General features: G+C 40.7%; 1 protein-coding gene across 1 annotated transcript; it reads left to right on the forward strand.

Moving 5' to 3' along the window:
• Positions 1 to 9,107: 9,107 nt before the first annotated feature.
• gdf3 (growth differentiation factor 3) lies at positions 9,108 to 18,020 on the forward strand. Its single transcript, XM_072397685.1, has 6 exons — positions 9,108 to 9,401; positions 9,772 to 9,879; positions 10,127 to 10,242; positions 10,796 to 10,872; positions 15,856 to 16,179; positions 17,182 to 18,020. The coding sequence occupies exons 1-6, from the start codon at positions 9,108 to 9,110 to the stop codon at positions 18,018 to 18,020; spliced, it is 1,758 nt and encodes a 585-aa protein (XP_072253786.1).
• The last annotated feature ends 252 nt before the right edge of the window (positions 18,021 to 18,272 follow it).

The raw sequence follows: 18,272 nt of genomic DNA on the forward strand, positions 1-18,272 counted from the left end.
AAGGTCATTGTGTAGAGTTCTGATTGGAAGATTCTGGATAGCACAAAAGTTAGGGCAACGCCCTTAGCTTGAGTTACATTAAAATAGGTTGAGCATTAACCTAACTCTCGATTATAAATAAATCAGCAATAGCAATAAAGCTAACATTAACCTAGCTCTAAATTAACATTAAAGTTAGCATTTATTAGCAATAGCAATAAAGCTAATATTAATCTAGTTCTAAATAAGCAGTAAAGTTAGCATTTATTAGCAATAGCAATAAAGCTAATATCAATCTGGCTCTAAATTAGCAGTAAAGTTAGCATTTATTAGCAATGACAGTAAAGCTAATATTAATCTAGTTAGATTTCCAATAGGTTAGCATTTATTAGCATTACCAATAAAGCTAACATTAACCTAACTCCAGGTGAAATAATGAATGCAACACCAATATTAATCTTTAACTTTTCAAAGATATTCAAAAAATATCTCAAAAATGGGAAAAATGAACAAAAAACTCTGTCCTCACCTTGGCCAAAAGATGGCGCTTTCGATGTAGCTGCTTGTGAGAGTATGGGATTAAGGATCAGAGATCACCAACCTAAAGACAAGAGCAAAAAGAGACAACAAAAGCGAGAGCTTGAATTAAAAGTTTTAAGCTTGTTTGAAAATTAAGGTCTTCGGTACAGAAGGAATTTGAAGGAGTGTGTAGCAGCACTGAAAAGGGAACCAGTAGAAATGGATAAGTCCAACCTTTATCAAGCAGCATGATCATGCAGGACTATATCCACCACTGTCAGGGTTAGTAAACATACAAGGAGATTTTGAAATGAAAGATCACATAACACCTCAAGAACGTCCAACCACTTCACATCCAGAACCACAAATGGCTACATCAAGCAGACATGTAGCTCCCCAGCCAGACGCTGTTTCTAAGTCTGATCAGGATGCAGAGAGACAGCCCCCACAGTATCAAAAATCACCAGTTCAAAAGGCATCTTTTGAAGATCCTGAGAGTGCTACAGCTTCAGCAACAGCATATTCCTCAGATCACCAAAAGTCACATCAGAATCGGACCACTACTCCCCCTGTAGGCAAAACTATACTACAAGACATGACTCCCAGATATTGTAGCACAGACAGAAAGACATCCAAAGTTTTAGACTGTTATGGAGGATTTAATGATAAACTATTAGGAGAATGGTACTGGGTAGAACCTGAGCATGCTCTCGTTGATTTGCAGCGAGAAATAAACCAAGCAGAGAAGCATGAATCGAAACAAAAATCAGAGACACAACATGAACACGTCAAAGCCAGTAAAGATAAAAGCTATGATCTGAGATACACACTCAATATTCACCCATCAGATACTGATACACGACAGTATCCAATTTTGATAAAAGGGACCCAGGGACATTATGTGCCATGGCAGACGTTTGACCTTGCAGGGCTGGTTGCTAGATTGCCAGATATTCACGAGGGTGCAATCAAGTGGATAAGAGCTTTTGAAGAAGAAACTGTGGGCAAACTGTTAGCTGTGAGAGACATTAAAGCAGTATGGGCAGGGTGTTTGGGAGCTTCTACAATGGAGGACATTTTGAGACACAGTAAGAATGATTGGATGTTGAGTCACTGAGCAGATGGAACTGAGTTTAATGCAAATAGAGCTGCATTGTGGGAAGCACTGTGCGCTGAATCTCCATCAAGAGTGGACCCGAGTGTATTAAAGGGTGATCCACTGTTAGATACTGAGAGTCATATACAGCGGCGTATGTTGAACGTCAATTGAGAAAATGGAAACAAGAAACGCAGGAAGAAATTGAAAAATTCCCAGTATTAAAGACATTGTTCAGAGACTCTATTCTAGAGGTTCTGCCCGATCCAGTTCGGGCGAGGCTGGAAGATGTGATAGGAGTGAGATTAATATCACACGAGCAGTTCTGGCAGAATGTGGTGCATGTGGTCGAAAGATACAGACAAGGCGAACGGAAACGGAAGGAGAAGGACAACAACATCCAAAGGAAACTGACACAGTTGCAGTTGGGAGAACTGCAAGGGAAGCAAAAGGTAAAAGGTCAGGCCCTGCTTACGCCGAGGGCCACTGAACAGGTACTCCCAGCCTCAACTGCAACAAACCTTGCACCTTATACACCATGTGTCATAACACAACCACCTTACACACAATGTTCAGGGGGACAAGTCCCATATCGACCCCGTCGAGGGTCCAGGAGAGGCCCACTGGGAGGACGAAGTTCCATGGGAGCGTGTTGGGCTTGTGGCGAGCTTGAACACTTTGCTGACAGATGTCCCAGAAACCCGAATGTTCAGCATAACCGTGGCCAGTCCCTGCGGGGTGGAGCAAGGGGCACGGCAGATCCATGGGTGAGTCCAAATTTTGGTTATTAGGGGTGCCCACAGAATCCTAAAAGGAAGGGTCAGTTCCCAGTTGTAATCGTGGGAGCTGATGAAGAACCACTGCTGCAGGTTCTAATTGAGGATGAGCCAACTCCAGTGCTGGTAGACACTGGAGCCACATACACTTGTGTAAGTCAACAATATGCTACACACTTCCCCATATCAAACAAATTAGTTGAGACCATAGGATTCTCGGGAATTAAGCAGCTAATACGAATGACCGCTCCAGTGCGTCTGTCCACTGAGGGAAGTGAAATTAGAATACCAATCGGGGTATCTTGTCAGACTCCCCTTAACTTGCTGGGGAGAGAGGCTTTGTGTAACCTAAAAATTAAGATTTGGTGTTCCCCACAAGGCATAATCTTGGATAAAGAAGGTCTGGAGTTTCCAGGGTTAACACAACCTGACACAGCAAGAATATATTGGTTGGGAGACATTTCAGAGCCAGAAACAGTTGCATTTAACAAATGGGGAAAAATACATTCGAGTCCAGTGTCCGAAAGCAAGAGAATCCACACTCAACTATCATTGTACAATGTATTATGATGTTTCAAAAAGTGGAGTTTGAAGAGCCATGGGACAAACAGACAGAATTTGACAACTCAGTAAATCATCATTGGAAAACAAGAGGCAGCCATGACTGTGGAACCAAATGGATTTATTTCTGAATGGTACAGCGCGCCAGAATCTGCTCCACATATTACTTTGTCGATGAATGAGGATTTCAAAGCAAAGGATTTGGGGCCCATGATGAAAACAGCTTAAAGAGTAAAGTGGGAACAAACAGAGAATCCATTAATCTTCCAAGCACAAGATGCAACAATGATCAAAATCCTGTGCAGTGTATCAGCCTTGGCACAACCACAGGCAATAATGGCATGGGCAAACCAATCAGTTCAAGCAGCAAAGCAAAAAGAGGAAAAAACCAGTGAAAGTGATTTGTTGAAGGAAATGATATCTCACGTCCCAAACCAAGTGTGGTCTAAAAATGAGGCCGATGTTGGTTTGGGGAAACTTGCAAATCCAGTGAAAGTACAGTTGAGACCCAATGTAAAACTTCCTAATCGTCCTCAGTATCCACTCAAACCAAAGGCAGAGGAGGGTGTAAGTGGGATAATAGAAGGCTTTGCAGGAAAAGGAGTGCTGGTTGAGACGGATAGCGTGTGTAATACTCCAATATTTCCAGTATTGAAGGCAGACAAATCCAAGTACAGGTTAGCACATGATTTGTGGATGATAAACGCGATTGTCCAGGATTGGCCAGCAGAGGTACCAAATCCTTACACCCTCCTCACCAATGTGCCTCCTGATGCAAAATTCTTTACAGTGATTGATTTGTGTTCTGCATTTTTCAGTGTTCCTCTGGCAGAAGAATCTCAGTATTTGTTTGCATATAGAGGTAAGAAGCACACTTACACCAGACTTCTCCAAGGTTTTAAACATAGTCCTCATGTGTTTAACCAGGTCCTTGGACAAGACCTAGAGGGCCTCGCATTGAAAGGCACACTACTTCGCTATGTAGATTATCTTTTACTGTGCTTACCAACTCTAGAGGATTGGCACCAAGATTCCATAAAAATCCTCCAGAGGCTGGCAGAGGGAGGATACAAAGTTTAAAAACCAGGTTGGATAGAAGATTATGCAATCAAGTGTGCTCCTCTGGGAGAAATTATGAAACAATCCAAAGACCAAAGGTTGAAAGCACCACTGAAATGGACAAACGAGTGTAGCGAACTCAAGTGTGGAATTTAATATAAACTTAAGATTTGAAATGACTGCAACAATCTTTTGTGGGGATGGTCAGTGTGGAAATACCAGATGGGGGATTTCTACATCAAAGAAGAGAAATTTACAACAACCTTTGCCCACGAAAGCATTTTTGGGGGAGTTTTCTCAGCCCCTCTTTCCACAGACCTGTGCCATAAATTTAGGTAAATGCATTTATAGCTTAGTGCTAACTAAGCTGAACAAACAACGGACCCTCTCAGGAGAGTATTGGGGAAAACCAGAACAGGACCCTTCCGACCCTATATGGTTGAAAGTAAACAATGGTGACAGTTTGCCCTGACTCTGACTCAAGCCAGAGACAGTCGCTGCATGGACCTCTCAAAAGGATCTCACCCTGAATCACTTTTTAGCTGAATCTTGAAACTGTATTAAATGTGCTTTGTATCTGGGTACAAGTTCTTTAATGTTCTCAGTGATATCACAAGCTGCATTTTAATACCTTTTTCATGATCGTACGTGGAACGATACGGAAGATATTATTATTTTGGAAAATTACTAATCAGCTTATGGAGCCACATTGCCCCCGAGTGGTTCGTAGTACTGAATAGTCAAACACAAAACTAAGTCAACAACTTGCATATGACATGTGACATTTATATGAAATAATGCAACTATTAACCAATGCTTCAGCTGTTTCTTATTGTATTCTGTGTTTAACAGAATATCCTAAGTTTATGCTATATCTTTACCCTTTATATCTCAACAAGTTATAGTGTTTTAGAATCCTCTGAACAAATGTTTATGAGACGGAAGAATGCAGGAGTCGAATTCCTTTGACAGACGTCACAACAGTTTCAGGCATAACATTGGCTGAAAGTGTAGCGTAGGCCTACGTCATGCCCCGCCTCCGCGAATCAAACTCCGGAAAACCGCAAGGAAAAGTCAGTTATGGCATAAGATATTGAACAGAATATTGACAGTTCTGGAATAGAACATGGACGGAATCAGTAGAGAAGATGAAGAGCAGAGAGCTCTAATTGTTGGAATGAGAGTCTGGCGGAGAGTCTTTGAAAATGGCAGGAGAGGAAGATGAGATGGAAGAAGAAGGTCCGAACAAAGACAGAAAGAGAAGAATGTAGTAGAAAGATACATTTTACGTTTTTGTTCGTCCGTCATCCTGTCTCCTCTCTATAGCACGTTTTAAACTCTGCTGCTGCAGCATCCTCACCTATTTCTGATCACCAAAAGGAGCCAGCGTTAAGCTTGTCAACCTTTTTGTCAATCTTTGGTGAATTTAAGTTGGTCAGCAACCAAAACCAACTCGACCCTTGGACAGTTTTATCATTATTTGCGTGAATTCCGACACACCACCCCGTTCGTCTTCAAGCTATAAGAAGGAAGCCGCCCTAGGTACTCAGGAAAGCGACCGGTCCAGTCCCTGAAAGTCAACCACAACGAAGGCCACGAGACACGGAACCGAGAGAGACCCAGTTGGACCCGCTGGCGATGACCTGTGGTTCGGAGCTGACCTAACCGTAAGATCTGCCCTATTCTTACATTTCAGACGGTATGCGGTGGGTGTCGAGAGAATTGGCTGTTAAAATGATAAATTAACCCAAGCTGTTAGTCTTTGAATTCAAATAGTAACAAACCTAGACTATTTGAATGATTCCGGTATCCATTCATCCCCTCCCCTTAGTTCTTTTCAATTCACTAAGTGTTTCTTATATAATCATCCATATTCAAAGCATTTCTCCTGTTGTCTTAAGGTTCATGTCTTTGGTCATGTAATTTTAATAAATGGTTCATATATATATACATATATAAAATCAACCGTCTTTTGTGTATGTGTTCTTTACGTACGTGTGAGTCCAACAAAACGAGAATTCACGAGTAGCGACTATATGAGACTAGAATTTATTAGTTATTAATTAAGAATTGATTATTAATTTAACATCTTTTTCACAATCTTTTTCCTTCGATTGAAGGTGGTGCCCTAAAACGAGGTTAAATAAGGCTTATTCAGATAGTGAGAACTTTCAGATAAATCCTTATATCTTATCCTTATATCTCATGCTACATGTGTCCGCTATAAATATATATTGTTGGTACCTTGTGTGCCGGTGATATATAATTTGGCTACACGAGGCTAAGTTAGCCTTTGAAAGTTTGAAACAAGATTTGCAGAAAGCACCAACACTTGCAACACCAGGCTATGAGAAACCATTTTTCTTGTACGTCTTCAATAGACACAACATGTATGCTTCTGCAGTGCTGATGTAGGAAACATGTAGTGGTTTCAGAAATCAAGCTATTGCTTACTACAAAATTGGATAATGTGGTTCAAGGCTGGCCACCACGTCATCAAGGGCTGGCAGCAGTGCAGTATGCTTATGAGAAAGTATCAACGATAACAAAGGAATACTTAGTGTAGCGTACTCGTGATGACCAGTAAAAGGGGGGAGACCCAAAGAAACCCTTTTGCTTTGATCTGTTAGGAGTGGTTTCAAAATAACAAACCCCCTAATTTACAATCATGAGAAACGGAGTTAAAATAACATTCTAAACAAGGACCTTCCACCTTTGAAAGATTCTGGAGTTAGATTAACATCTGCTCGGCCGGCCAGAGCTGAGTTGGATAAACACAGACTCACCTTTTGGTACCAGATAGGTCAGTGGGGTGCGTACCAAGAGGAACATTACCATTCTTATCTAAAGAGTCAAAAGACAGACCCGTGTTGGAAATAAAGAAAAGCTTCAGAGCCAGTTTCAGATGGATTAATGAATCTGTTACCTATATGCCTCATAATTACCTACTGACTGTGAAATATGAAAAAGGACAGCTCAAGCATAATTTTAAGACTTTCCATGACGCTGTTCATAAAACCCCAGGAAAGTTATTATTCCGCCATAAGGACCCGACTGTCGTGCCGTGGAACCACAGCGCCATCTACAGATCACGACAGCGCATTACAGGAATTACAGGAATCAGAATCATTCTGTATTTTATATTCATGTGACTGCAGCATTAGTGCAAATTAAATGTGTGTGTGTTACAATGAACCGGAGGTCCAAACGACAGAATAACAGTCAGTCAATGAACCGTGTGTATAATACATTTTAAATTTTTATTGGTCACTCACCATAATCCATCGTCATCTCTTGTATGAACATGTCAACTGATTCATGTTTACATTGCTTATATTTAATGCCTGTGTGATAAGTTTGGTATTAATGTATTCTTTGAATGTGCTTTGGGATGCCGGGATAAGAGAGATTAACTTTTCTTTTATAAAAGTTAATTTAAGAATGAAGCCCCTCTGTGACGCCCAAAGGCAAACCCACCATCTCATTGGTTGTAAACCAGTGACGAAACTCCACCATTGCCAGTGAAAGTGAAGTGCGCTGCCATTCAACCAGTCTAGTTTTGAGACTTTTTCTTCCCAGTCTTTAGTTAAGTTTTCAGTTTTTGTTTTAGTTTAGTTTAGTTTTATTTTATTTTGTCTGTTTCAGTTAGAGTTTATTTTACACTTTCAGACTCTAGACTCCCTTTACTCTTTTAGTCACTTATTTATCCTCTACTTAGACTATATCACTTATCTCATTTTTGTTACCTTTTTGGGACGCTCATTTCCCTAAGCAAAATCCACGGGGCAGACTTAACCAATAATTCCCTTTTTGACCAAGTTTATTTGAAAGCCCAATTTTTTGGGGGGTTATTTTGACTCGAACCCACTCAAAAGCCACTCAGCCACCTGCCCGCATCCTTCTGCAAAAAGGGGAGACGAGATACCGCATCAGGTGCCTTCAATCTGAACCAGAACCAGAGACAGGACCGCACGCTCCAAGGATCCTGGGCTGCTCCACTGGCAACCATTCCACCGGAGAAAGGGAATCCACAAGTGCACGCTTGGCGACTTGCTCATCCGATGATCGAAACTCCTGGGAAGGCGGTGGCCAAATTCTCTGGATTCTGCACAAAGTAAGGTCCACCCTTGTCTACCTCTCAAGGAACCTCGACTGTGGTTTGGTAATAAATAGGGCCGAGTTAAAATAACCAGGTTTTCATTCACGAAGTAAGTTATCCCTATATTTAGCCAGAGACCGCTATAGAAATATTAAGTCCCATGTCTCTCTTATCCCTGGGCTATTGAACTAAATCTTTGGTGTTATATCCTCATTACCATATGTCCTGAGTGCTGTCTTACCCCCATGTTAAATAAATTACCATATATACATATATAATCGATCCGTGTTTCATGTTTCTTAAGTAATTCCGGTCAATTCAGAGAGAATTCGATCCTTCAGTAACAACTCTTATGATATATTTTCATACGTTCCTTCCAGCGTAAATGGTAGGTGGTGCCCCAATTTTCTAAACAAGATCTTAAGAATCAATGTCATATCTAGAACGCTACACCAGTCATCATCTTAACTCACCATAAGATCTCAGAACTAATAAATCAGGGAAAGTATGTTATGACTCAGGCAAGATGTTTGCAGTTTATACATCTTTTGATGTATCCATTTGTGAGAATACAGAAGTGTACTACATCAAACCCCGCAGATGTCATTCCATTTGAGTTTGAAGGAGAACCACATGAGTGTGTAGCAGAAAGCATGAGGTACACTAAACTAAGACCTGACTTAGAAGCAACTCCACTTGTTCAGGCCGATGTTACCTATTTTGTGGATGGATCATGTTTCATTTGGGTAATCACGCAAGTTATGCAGTTGTGATACAGGTGGAGGTGAAGGTGGAGACTTTGTGACGGTGAAAGCTGAGAAGTGTGAACAGCCATGTTCGGCACAGTTGGCTGAACTGAAGGCATTAACGGAAGCATGTATATTGGCAAAAGGTAAGGTTGCAAATGTGTACACAGATTCTGCATATGCTCATGGTATTTGCTATTTGTTTGGAGCAGTTTGGAAGCAGAGAGGGTTTGGCAGTGATAAAGTGTCAAGCTCATCATAAAGGTAACAAGATGGTCAGTCAAGGTAACAACGCGGCTGATGAAGCAGCAAAAGTAGCATCGAGATGCCAGCTGGCTGTTCTGGCACCAATGGTGTCACTGGAGTCAGCTGTCACTCCAGAAGACATCATTTTAAAGCAACAGGAAGCAAGTGTGAGAGAGCACAATGTCTGGACGTGCAGAGGTGCCACAAAGAACGAAAATGGATTGTGGAGATCACATGATGCCTTCCTGGTGGCACCGTTGGCTCTGTTGACAATGCTGATTTCTGATGTTCACAGTGTGCATCACTGCGCAAGGGGAGAGGTACTGAAAAAGGTAAAACAACAAGGATATTGGTCAGCGAACATGCATGCAATGGTTGATGAAGTGTTGGGTCAGTGTGAAATCTGTGCACAGAACAATGTGCGAAAGGGTGTGAAGACACCAGTGGGACACATTCCAGTGCCAGAAGGACCCTTTAAATCATTGGTCATAGATGTATGTAGACATGATTAAAACAGTACAGGGTAAAAGTTACATGCTCGTGGTGATTGATCGTTTCAGCCGATGGGTCGAAGCAACTCCATCCAAGGATTTGGGAGCTGAGACAGTGGTAAAGTTTTTGGTAAGGGAAGTGATTCGGTTTGGCATTCCATCAGAGATTAGCTCTGATAATGGCTCAGCGTTTGTGCAGAAAGTTGCAAAGGGCATTTTGCAGCAGCGGCGGATCAAGCAGCGCTGTGGGGCCGTGTATCATCCACAGAGTCAGGGGATGGTTGAGAGAATCAATGGAACCTTGAAAGTAAAACTGAATCTGTGCTTCAACTGAACTAAACTGGGTAGATACTTTGCCGCTTGCACTAATGAGCTATCGTATGCAGACCCATAGGGTCACGCACCTAACACCGCATGAAATGCTAACGGGTCGACCCATGCCAGCAACTCAGTTGAGGGGTCCCTTTAAAGGGCCCCCACTTGAGCAGTTGCAAACAGAGTTGAAGGCTTATATGAAACAACTAACTGCAATCCATAGAACAATCTATCTACAGGAGAAGGCCAGAGACTTGGATCTCGAACAGCTGATTGAGAAACCAGTGGTACCAGACGACCAGGTGTACATGAAAGTGTTCTGGAGGAAGTGGCACGAGCAAAGACGATATGGACCGTACACAGTGGTGTGAGCAAAGCCAACGGCAGTTCAAGTGGAAGGTAGCAACACATGGTACCACTTGAATCACCGCACTAAGGTTCGGACTAAAGAGACAAGGTTAATTCCGAGGGAAAGGATGAACAAAATGAATGTGTTAAGATGTCTGACACTAATGAGTATCCAAGTGTGGGTGTTGGCAACTCCACAACACAAACAGGATCCCACAAACAGGAGGGTCTGGAAGGGGTCCCATGATGAAGCCACCCCGGAGGGGAAGTAGCCAGACTGGGTCAGATGAGTACGATGCAACAATATACCCCCACTCAGACCATGACACACCAGAAACTGTGCCAGCAACACGAACTAGAATTAGACGTGAACATGCATCTGAAAAGTTTAAATTATACCTATTTTGAGGAGGTGGTTGCTGCAATTGATGTTCAGTCAGAGAGGGGAAGCAGCCAGACTACAGCTGACCTTGCGAGACGTGGTTTGAGGACCACTGCAGGGAAGAACTGGTCAGCGAACGGGTGTCCAACTGTTCACAAAATTCTTTCCTTATGTGTAGAACCGAATATTGCCTGACAGGGAGAGGAGGTGGTAAATACCTCTTTAATGGAAGTGCTAGTAACCTCTCCTTCCAAGGTAGCTTAGCAGTTTCATAACCAGTCGGACTGATGTTCGGCCAGAAGCAGATGACTCCAGAGTTGGTGACAGGACTGGACTGGATGAGCTACATTACAGTTTGTTATTTTTATTATTGTTTGAGTATTTCTGATTTTCTGTATGGTACATTGTACAAAACTGTGATTTATTGAGTTATTCATTTGATATTATTTGTGTAATAATTTTTATGTTCATCATCAGTCATAACTAATCACACATATGTCCATTGCTATTTGTGTCAGTCAACTGTTTGGAGTGCGACCTTTAGTACTAAGAGAGTAATTAAGTGGTTGGTCGCTAAGTGGGGATGGGGCCAGAATTTTCCCGGAAATAAGAATATGAGTTACAAAAGTAGCAGCCGATGGGTTTTTCGCTCCTATGCACTGCGAACAGTGGAAAAAATGTAATGTTAATGTTTAAGGATTTAAATGATGATTGTTCATTCACTATTATTGGTATGAAATTATGAGCTTTTAAAGTGTCTAATTTGTTGGTTCGAGGTGTAAAACTCACGCTTTATAGTTTTTCACTCATTTTATCATTCATTCATTTTATTATTCATTCGTTATTAGTGTGATTTCCTTGTTTTAGCATTGCCTTTACTGCACGCATATATTCCCTTTTGCAATACTTTAATTTAGTCGGTAGATTCTATTTTATTCTGTATGGTAGATATCAGTAGATATGTTTCAATTGATAATTTTTTGGATTATTAGAAAAAATTTGTTAAAATTTTGTGAGACTTATAGTTTTTTTCTTTAGATATTTGCACATTGTAGAGTTAACAGTCAGTTGAGTAATGAAGGTTGAACTATTCTGGGAAAGAGGTTCTGTTCCCAGCATCATGATGAACTCTCCTGATTTAGTAGGTTGAGCTAATTTTACTTATTTTTGTGTTATTTCTTTCTTTTTTTAAAAAAAAATCACTAATCAGTGATTTCAGGAGGAATTATGTGGGAGAGCAAAGCCTTGACTCTGCTCCACATACTATACCTTGCCTCTCGATCCACATGTTGTACGCAAGGCCGTAACTACCATAAATCGTGTCCTCCTTTTTTGCTTAAATTGGGGTGATTTTATATTTGAAGAGCCAAGAGTAGTGCGACTGTTTAATAAAACCGTGGCTCAATTTGGGCATACGTGCTGCGCGTCATCAACAACAACATGAGTCAGTCAGTCACACCAGTCACTGGAAGAGGAGCACATTAACCAAAAAATATCGGTGGACAGCAGTTTAAGTGGTAGATGACTGGGAGAAAAAAATGCATTTTCATGTGGAGATATTTTTATTGCAGCCCAGCGTACTACTCTGATAGCAAGGACACATCGAATCAAAGTTTAATTTTGGTTAACTCCGTCAATACCGGTCGTCAATCAATTTCGACCGGTTGAATCAACATTCATTTTGCGATTGAAATGTCAGTGACGTCTTCGACTGAAAATTAAACGTTTATTCAGTGTTGATTTCTCAATGTTGGATGCTGAACCGGTAATATATTTCTGCCGGATGCCGGAGCACAATTTAGCAACACTGCACAGAGCAGATCGTGCGGGACAGGAAGTTGTGCGCAGAAACAAAATAAAACATCCGGTTAATTTTCAAAATAATAATAATAAATAATTTTCTATGGTAACTTGCCCTTACTTCATGAGTCACCACAATGGTCCTTCAAAAAGCCTCAGAATGCCCCATTTTTACCTCAAAATTTCAAAAGCTCTGCACTGCCCTCAAGGTTTTTTAAGATTTCTGACACATCTGAAAACATGATGTTGAAATAGTGTATTGTTTTCATTTCTATCAGTTTAGTATTTGACTGTTTATAGATTCATGAATTTTATTTGTCACATATATAATCATACATAGTACAATGTGCAATGAAATTTTCTTTTTACCTGCTACCAAGAATTAAGGATAAGAATTTAAATATAAATATTTCGAATAAAAAAAAAACCTTGGCACAATAATTCCACACAAAATAAGAAAATAAGAAAAATGCTTCAGTAAAAAAGTGTTGAGTGTAGGGTATTAAAATATAAGTGTAAAAAGTTACAGTATTAACAATATTATTGACCTTAGCATTAAGGTGCAGGTGAGTGAGATAGTCTAGTTTTTTATATTCACTAAAGGGAAAACAGGATAGGGAGGAAAAGACTGAGCCAAACCAAGCTCATCTTTGGACCAAGCAGCAAGACGAGGAGCAGTGATAGAGGGAGAGCAGGTACTATAAAAGGAAGAGACTATTCTATAACTGTATACGTTTTAAAAGTCAGATGTATAATGTATGATAATTGAAGTATTGTGTAAGATTATAATAGAAATGTGTTCTATTTTTCTGGTTTTCCTTAACAAGAATGAACAGATTAGGCACTATTATCAACATGATAGTGTAATAGGGCTTGGGTCTCTATTCTAAATACTGAAGGAAATATGAAGCTTTTTTATATATTATCCCTCTATCCCAGCACAGTTCATTCCTTTTTATTCCTAATCTATGACTTGATGAAATTCATTCTCCAGTTTTACAATGTAACTCATTTGCAAATCATTTAGGATGAGGGTGATGTTCTCTGATAACAAACAAAACAAATAAGCCTAAAAGTCATTATGTTGTTGTTTTTGTTCCTTTAAAACTCTGAAAATGGCCAGATTTAAATAACGGAAATAAAAAAATTTCCAGGGATGCGTGCCCCCGAACCCGCCTAGAAGTTCTGACTCATGACCTCAGTCATTTTTGGGCCCTGCGTACGGCCCTGATTGCACGAATAACATGTTGTTGAGGTTAGAATGAACCCTGTCTAGATAATGACGAAGAAGCAGCTGCGTCCTCAGACATCAGGCGCCAAATAGAGATTGGGTTTGGGCCACGTACAAACTGAAAGATATAGAAAGGTATAAAGACATGTCACAAAACTGAGGTCATTGGGAATTTCCGTGTATGCTGAAATGTACATATCTCTGTGACGGTCTGTTCAATGTCAATGGGTTACAGGCTAAAGATGTTGAGAACCGATGTTTTAGGAAAAGTGACAGAAAATGAATGTCAAACTAACTGGACTGCTACATATCTTCTGTGCACTAGGTGGTGTAATAAACTCACTGCTGGAAGAACAAAGTGCATGTGGATACTTCTCAACACACTGCAGACCAAAGTGCTTCAACTGACTAAATCTGCATGATGGAGTGTAGGTCAAGTTCCAATCTGAGAGACATGTTATGTGTACATATTTTCACAAAAAATTGTTCATATTGTATTTTGTATGCTGAGAAACCTCCATTTTACATGACAGTATCACTGCTCTGTAAAACTGGTTGACATTACCAGTTGATCTATCTTTTTTTTTTTAAGACATTGGAGTGACATTTGTGTTAAAAATAAAGTAACTTTTGGTTTTCCCTGAGATTTGTGCTCTGATTTCATATTAAAGTCTATGGGACAGTTTAGCAGTTTCCTGTCATTTCAACAGGCTTCCAATACAGAAATTTCAACTCTGTTGGTTTAGAGATTACAAAGTGAGAAAAAAAATCTTCATTACAATGAAACTCTAGTAACTGTACTACAAGAAGTTTTCAGCTCTGCCTACTCCTACAGTCCATCCATTTGTTTTTATGTTGATTTTTTTCAACCAACTGTTCATTATTTCAGAAACAATCAATAAATATCTGAGAAAAGGTTCAGCACTCTTCATGCAAACAAGACAGTTGTTTGTATCATGTTCCTAAATTTAACAGTGCAAGTTAGTGAACAACAACAACAACAAAAAAATCGGGAAGAACAACAAGACATTTTCATTATTCTTTTTACAAATATTGTGACTGCACTTGTACAGCAATGTTGTGTTCAAAGTTATGCTGATGACACCAGACTATTTATCAATGAAGCCTGAGGGAACTAATGATTTCTGATTTCTGTTATAGGTATGTCTTCAGACCTGGATAACTGGTAGTTTACTACATTCAAAAATTCAGGCAAAACTGAGGGCATTGTTTTTTCCCTAAAAATGTCAGAAATCACTGTCTATAGTAACCATATAACCTCTCTGGATGGCAATGCATTGTCTTCCAGAGCAACTTTGAGGAACAGTGGAATCATATTTAACCAAAATTTATACCTTTAATTCACACATTAAACTGGAGTGTAGGCTTCATCTGGTTAACAGTAACAAAATCAGAAGCACCCTTGCCCAGGACAAAACTTGCCCCGGCATGTGCCCAATCTTAGCTAGATGTCAACAATGCCATTTTAATTGGGTGTCCATATTACCTCCTGAAAATCCATCAACTGACCCAAAACACTGCAGCAAGGCAGAGTACTGACTGACAATTGAGATAACACATCCTGTTTTAGCCCTACTTCAATGGCTTCCTGTAAAAATTTAGCAAAATCCTTATCACATACAAAGATGTGCCTGTCTTAGAGATGTCATTGTTTCCTATCACCCCACAAGAACTCTTGCGGTTCCCAGATTTTCCAGGGTTGAAATGAGAGGCAGAGCTTTCAGTTCTCATACTCCATCTCAGTCTGAGTGTGAGGCCCATACAAGCAGACAACTACACAATCTGGAAGAGGTATGATTTATTTGATAGATTTTTAAATTGATTTCACAGAGTGTCTTAACTGTTTCAATATGATCTGTATATTTCTGTACTATTATCTATATTATTACCACTTAGAATATTACTTGTAGGTGTTACAAATACATTCTTGTGGATTTCCCACACTGGAGTCTCTTAAAGTTCTTTTAGCTCTGTAAAACACTGTGGGTTGTACCTATAACTGAAAAGTAAGATATAAGTAAAGCTTTCTCGGTTGAGCTGTCGTTACTTAATGTGAGATTATTAAATACGTCCCAACCCCCTCCCAATCCTTAAAGGCTTATCTTCTTCCCGCGTGTCCGCTTCTCATTAACATGATCACACAGCTGCACGCAGGGAGGATCTTCGGGTTAACACAAACGTTACAGGTGACGAACGAGCAGAGCCACAGAGTCCACGGATAGTCCCAAGGCCAAACATGACTACCTTAGTCTTGTTAGCATTGTGTTTTCTCGGTGCACGTGCGCTCTCGCTCGTGCAAGAAATAAAGACTCAGGAGCTCTTCCTCAGCACCCTGGGGCTCCCCGAGCGGTCGCAGCCCCCGGGGAGCCGCCAGCCCCTGCGTCCCGTACCCTCAGCGCTCTGGAGGATGTTCCGTAGGTCAGAAAACCTTCAGGCCCGAGAGAGCGACCCCTGCACGGTGTCCGAGTATGGGGTCCGCGGCAACATCATCCGATACGTTCAAGATCAAGGTAGATAAATAGTAGAGATCCAAAATGTTCAGAACCCTGTAGACAGACAAGCTGCCATGACTTAGGGTGTCAAAAGCTTGTGGAGCTGAAACTAATGAGATGTGTATATGTGAATTAATTTTAGATTCTGAAAAGGCACATTATTCCATGGGTGTTTCTCATCCTAAAAAAAAATAAACACTACAAATTACTTTTTTGTAGTTGCATATTAACCTGCTTTTAAGATTCTCAAAAAATGTGCGCAACTTTATTTACAGTATAGTAATTTTCTTTAATGTGTGACTTTAAAGTTTTGATGGAACAACTAAATATGTTTGCTGCAGAGCTTAAACTTGTGGTTAAATATGAGTACCTGCAATGCATCAATCCTTGGACTCAACTTTGAGTAAGGTTTCATAGTGAAACTACACTAATATGCACAGAAATATTTGCAGAAATATTGACATTTTTACAATTTCCAGCATTCAAGTTCTTTAAGTCGGCAGCACTAATAGCACATTTTATAATGTTTGTTATAATGATTATAATTTTACAAAGCTCTACTATTCACCCAGTGGTCTAAAGAAATTGCCTGTTCCACATATCTGTAAAGCTTTGTGTGTCTTTGTTCATAAAAGATCAAGTTCAGCCACAATAAGAAAAATAATTACCATGATTTGCACACAAGTACTGAACGAAAGACAATATACTCAATTATTTATTGATCAAAGTGTTCTTCAGTAACAAGGCAGAGCAAACCAAACATATGTCTGCCTAATTTAAGAGAAGCTGCTGTTGAAGGCATTCGCTCTAAATCCCATTGGAAAAGTACCTCAGCAAATTTTATCTGTGCTGCTAAAAATGCAGTGAGTACAAGCACAGTGTGTGCTTCAGGGATAAGTAACTACTGTGAGAATTCAGTCTTCTTCATGATTAATGTTATCATACACCTAGTCTCAACTCAAGAAAAGAATAAAGATTTCAGAGTCCCTGTTAAAGTCCTCCTCTGCTGATGTTTTGCAGGCAGGCTGCTGTCTGGCTGGAGCAGCAGCTGTCAGCTTTGTCTGGAGAAGCAACTTTTCTTCAACATATCTGTCCTGCAGCCTGTGGAGCTGCTGTCTCTGGCTCAGCTAGAAATCAAGTTCCACTGGAAGCAGTTCCTGCAGGGCCACCGAGCTATCAGTGTGTCACTGTATAAAGTGATCCGAGCCACGCTGAAGGGAACCAACCCTCATGCCAATCGTAGGCTCTTGCTGGTGCAGTCGGTTCAGCTGCAGCTGGAGCCCTCCACCATCACCATGGATCTCACGTCTCTGGCAGAGAGTTGGCGAAAACCAGGACACAACTATGGTTTGGTTTTGGAGCTTCTTCCTCTCGGTGCAAAACTAGAGGAGCTTGTTCCTTTTTATCCTGGTGACCTCCTCCCTTTGGAACCAACCCTCAGTCTTCTGATGATTCAGGCTTCACTGGTGGCGGTGTCCCTGAACCCCCACCAGTGTCGGTCCAGACAGAGGAGAAGTGCCATCCACCTCCCTGTGACACCAAGCAACGTGTGCAAAGCTCGCCGCCTCTACATTGACTTCAAAGATGTGGGATGGCAGGACTGGATCATTGCCCCGCAGGGCTACATGGCCAACTACTGCCACGGTGAGTGCCCGTTCCCGCTCAGCGAGAGTCTTAATGGCACCAATCATGCCATCCTACAGACCCTGGTGCACTCTCTGGACCCGCAGGGCACACCTCAGCCCAGTTGCGTCCCCATCCACCTCTCCCCGATCTCCATGCTCTACTACGACAACAATGACAATGTGGTGCTTCGACATTACCAGGACATGGTGGTGGACGAGTGTGGCTGTCGATGAGATTCGGGACACTTCTGATTGGCTCTGTTGATAGCTTTTTCAGAGTATTGAAATTTTAAATGAACTGACGTGATCTCTTTATCATGGACTTTTTTTTTTTTTTTATATATATCATTTAATAGCCTGGTGGAAAATGGGTTTTAATTAACTGGAACTGTATTCTTGCTAAAAGACCACTGTAAAATTTCATGTTACTTAAAGACCACCTTGAAATCTTTACTTACTGTCCTGTAGTTCTGTTTTCAGCAAATT

Source organism: Leuresthes tenuis, unplaced genomic scaffold (assembly GCF_036924035.1).
Source record: "Leuresthes tenuis unplaced genomic scaffold, fLeuTen1.0.hap1 SCAF_12, whole genome shotgun sequence".
NCBI classification, from domain to species: Eukaryota; Metazoa; Chordata; class Actinopteri; order Atheriniformes; family Atherinopsidae; genus Leuresthes; species Leuresthes tenuis.

Excerpts from the sequence above, each read along its gene's own strand:
- gdf3 (XM_072397685.1), top strand. The coding sequence starts at position 9,108 with ATGGTCAGTCAAGGTAACAACGCGGCTGATGAAGCAGCAAAAGTAGCA. Across the intron at positions 9,402-9,771 it reads ATCACTGCGCAAGGGGAGAG|AAAGTTGCAAAGGGCATTTT; the intron begins GTACTGAAAAAG and ends GCGTTTGTGCAG. Across the intron at positions 10,873-15,855 it reads TAGTAACCTCTCCTTCCAAG|GTGACGAACGAGCAGAGCCA; the intron begins GTAGCTTAGCAG and ends CAAACGTTACAG.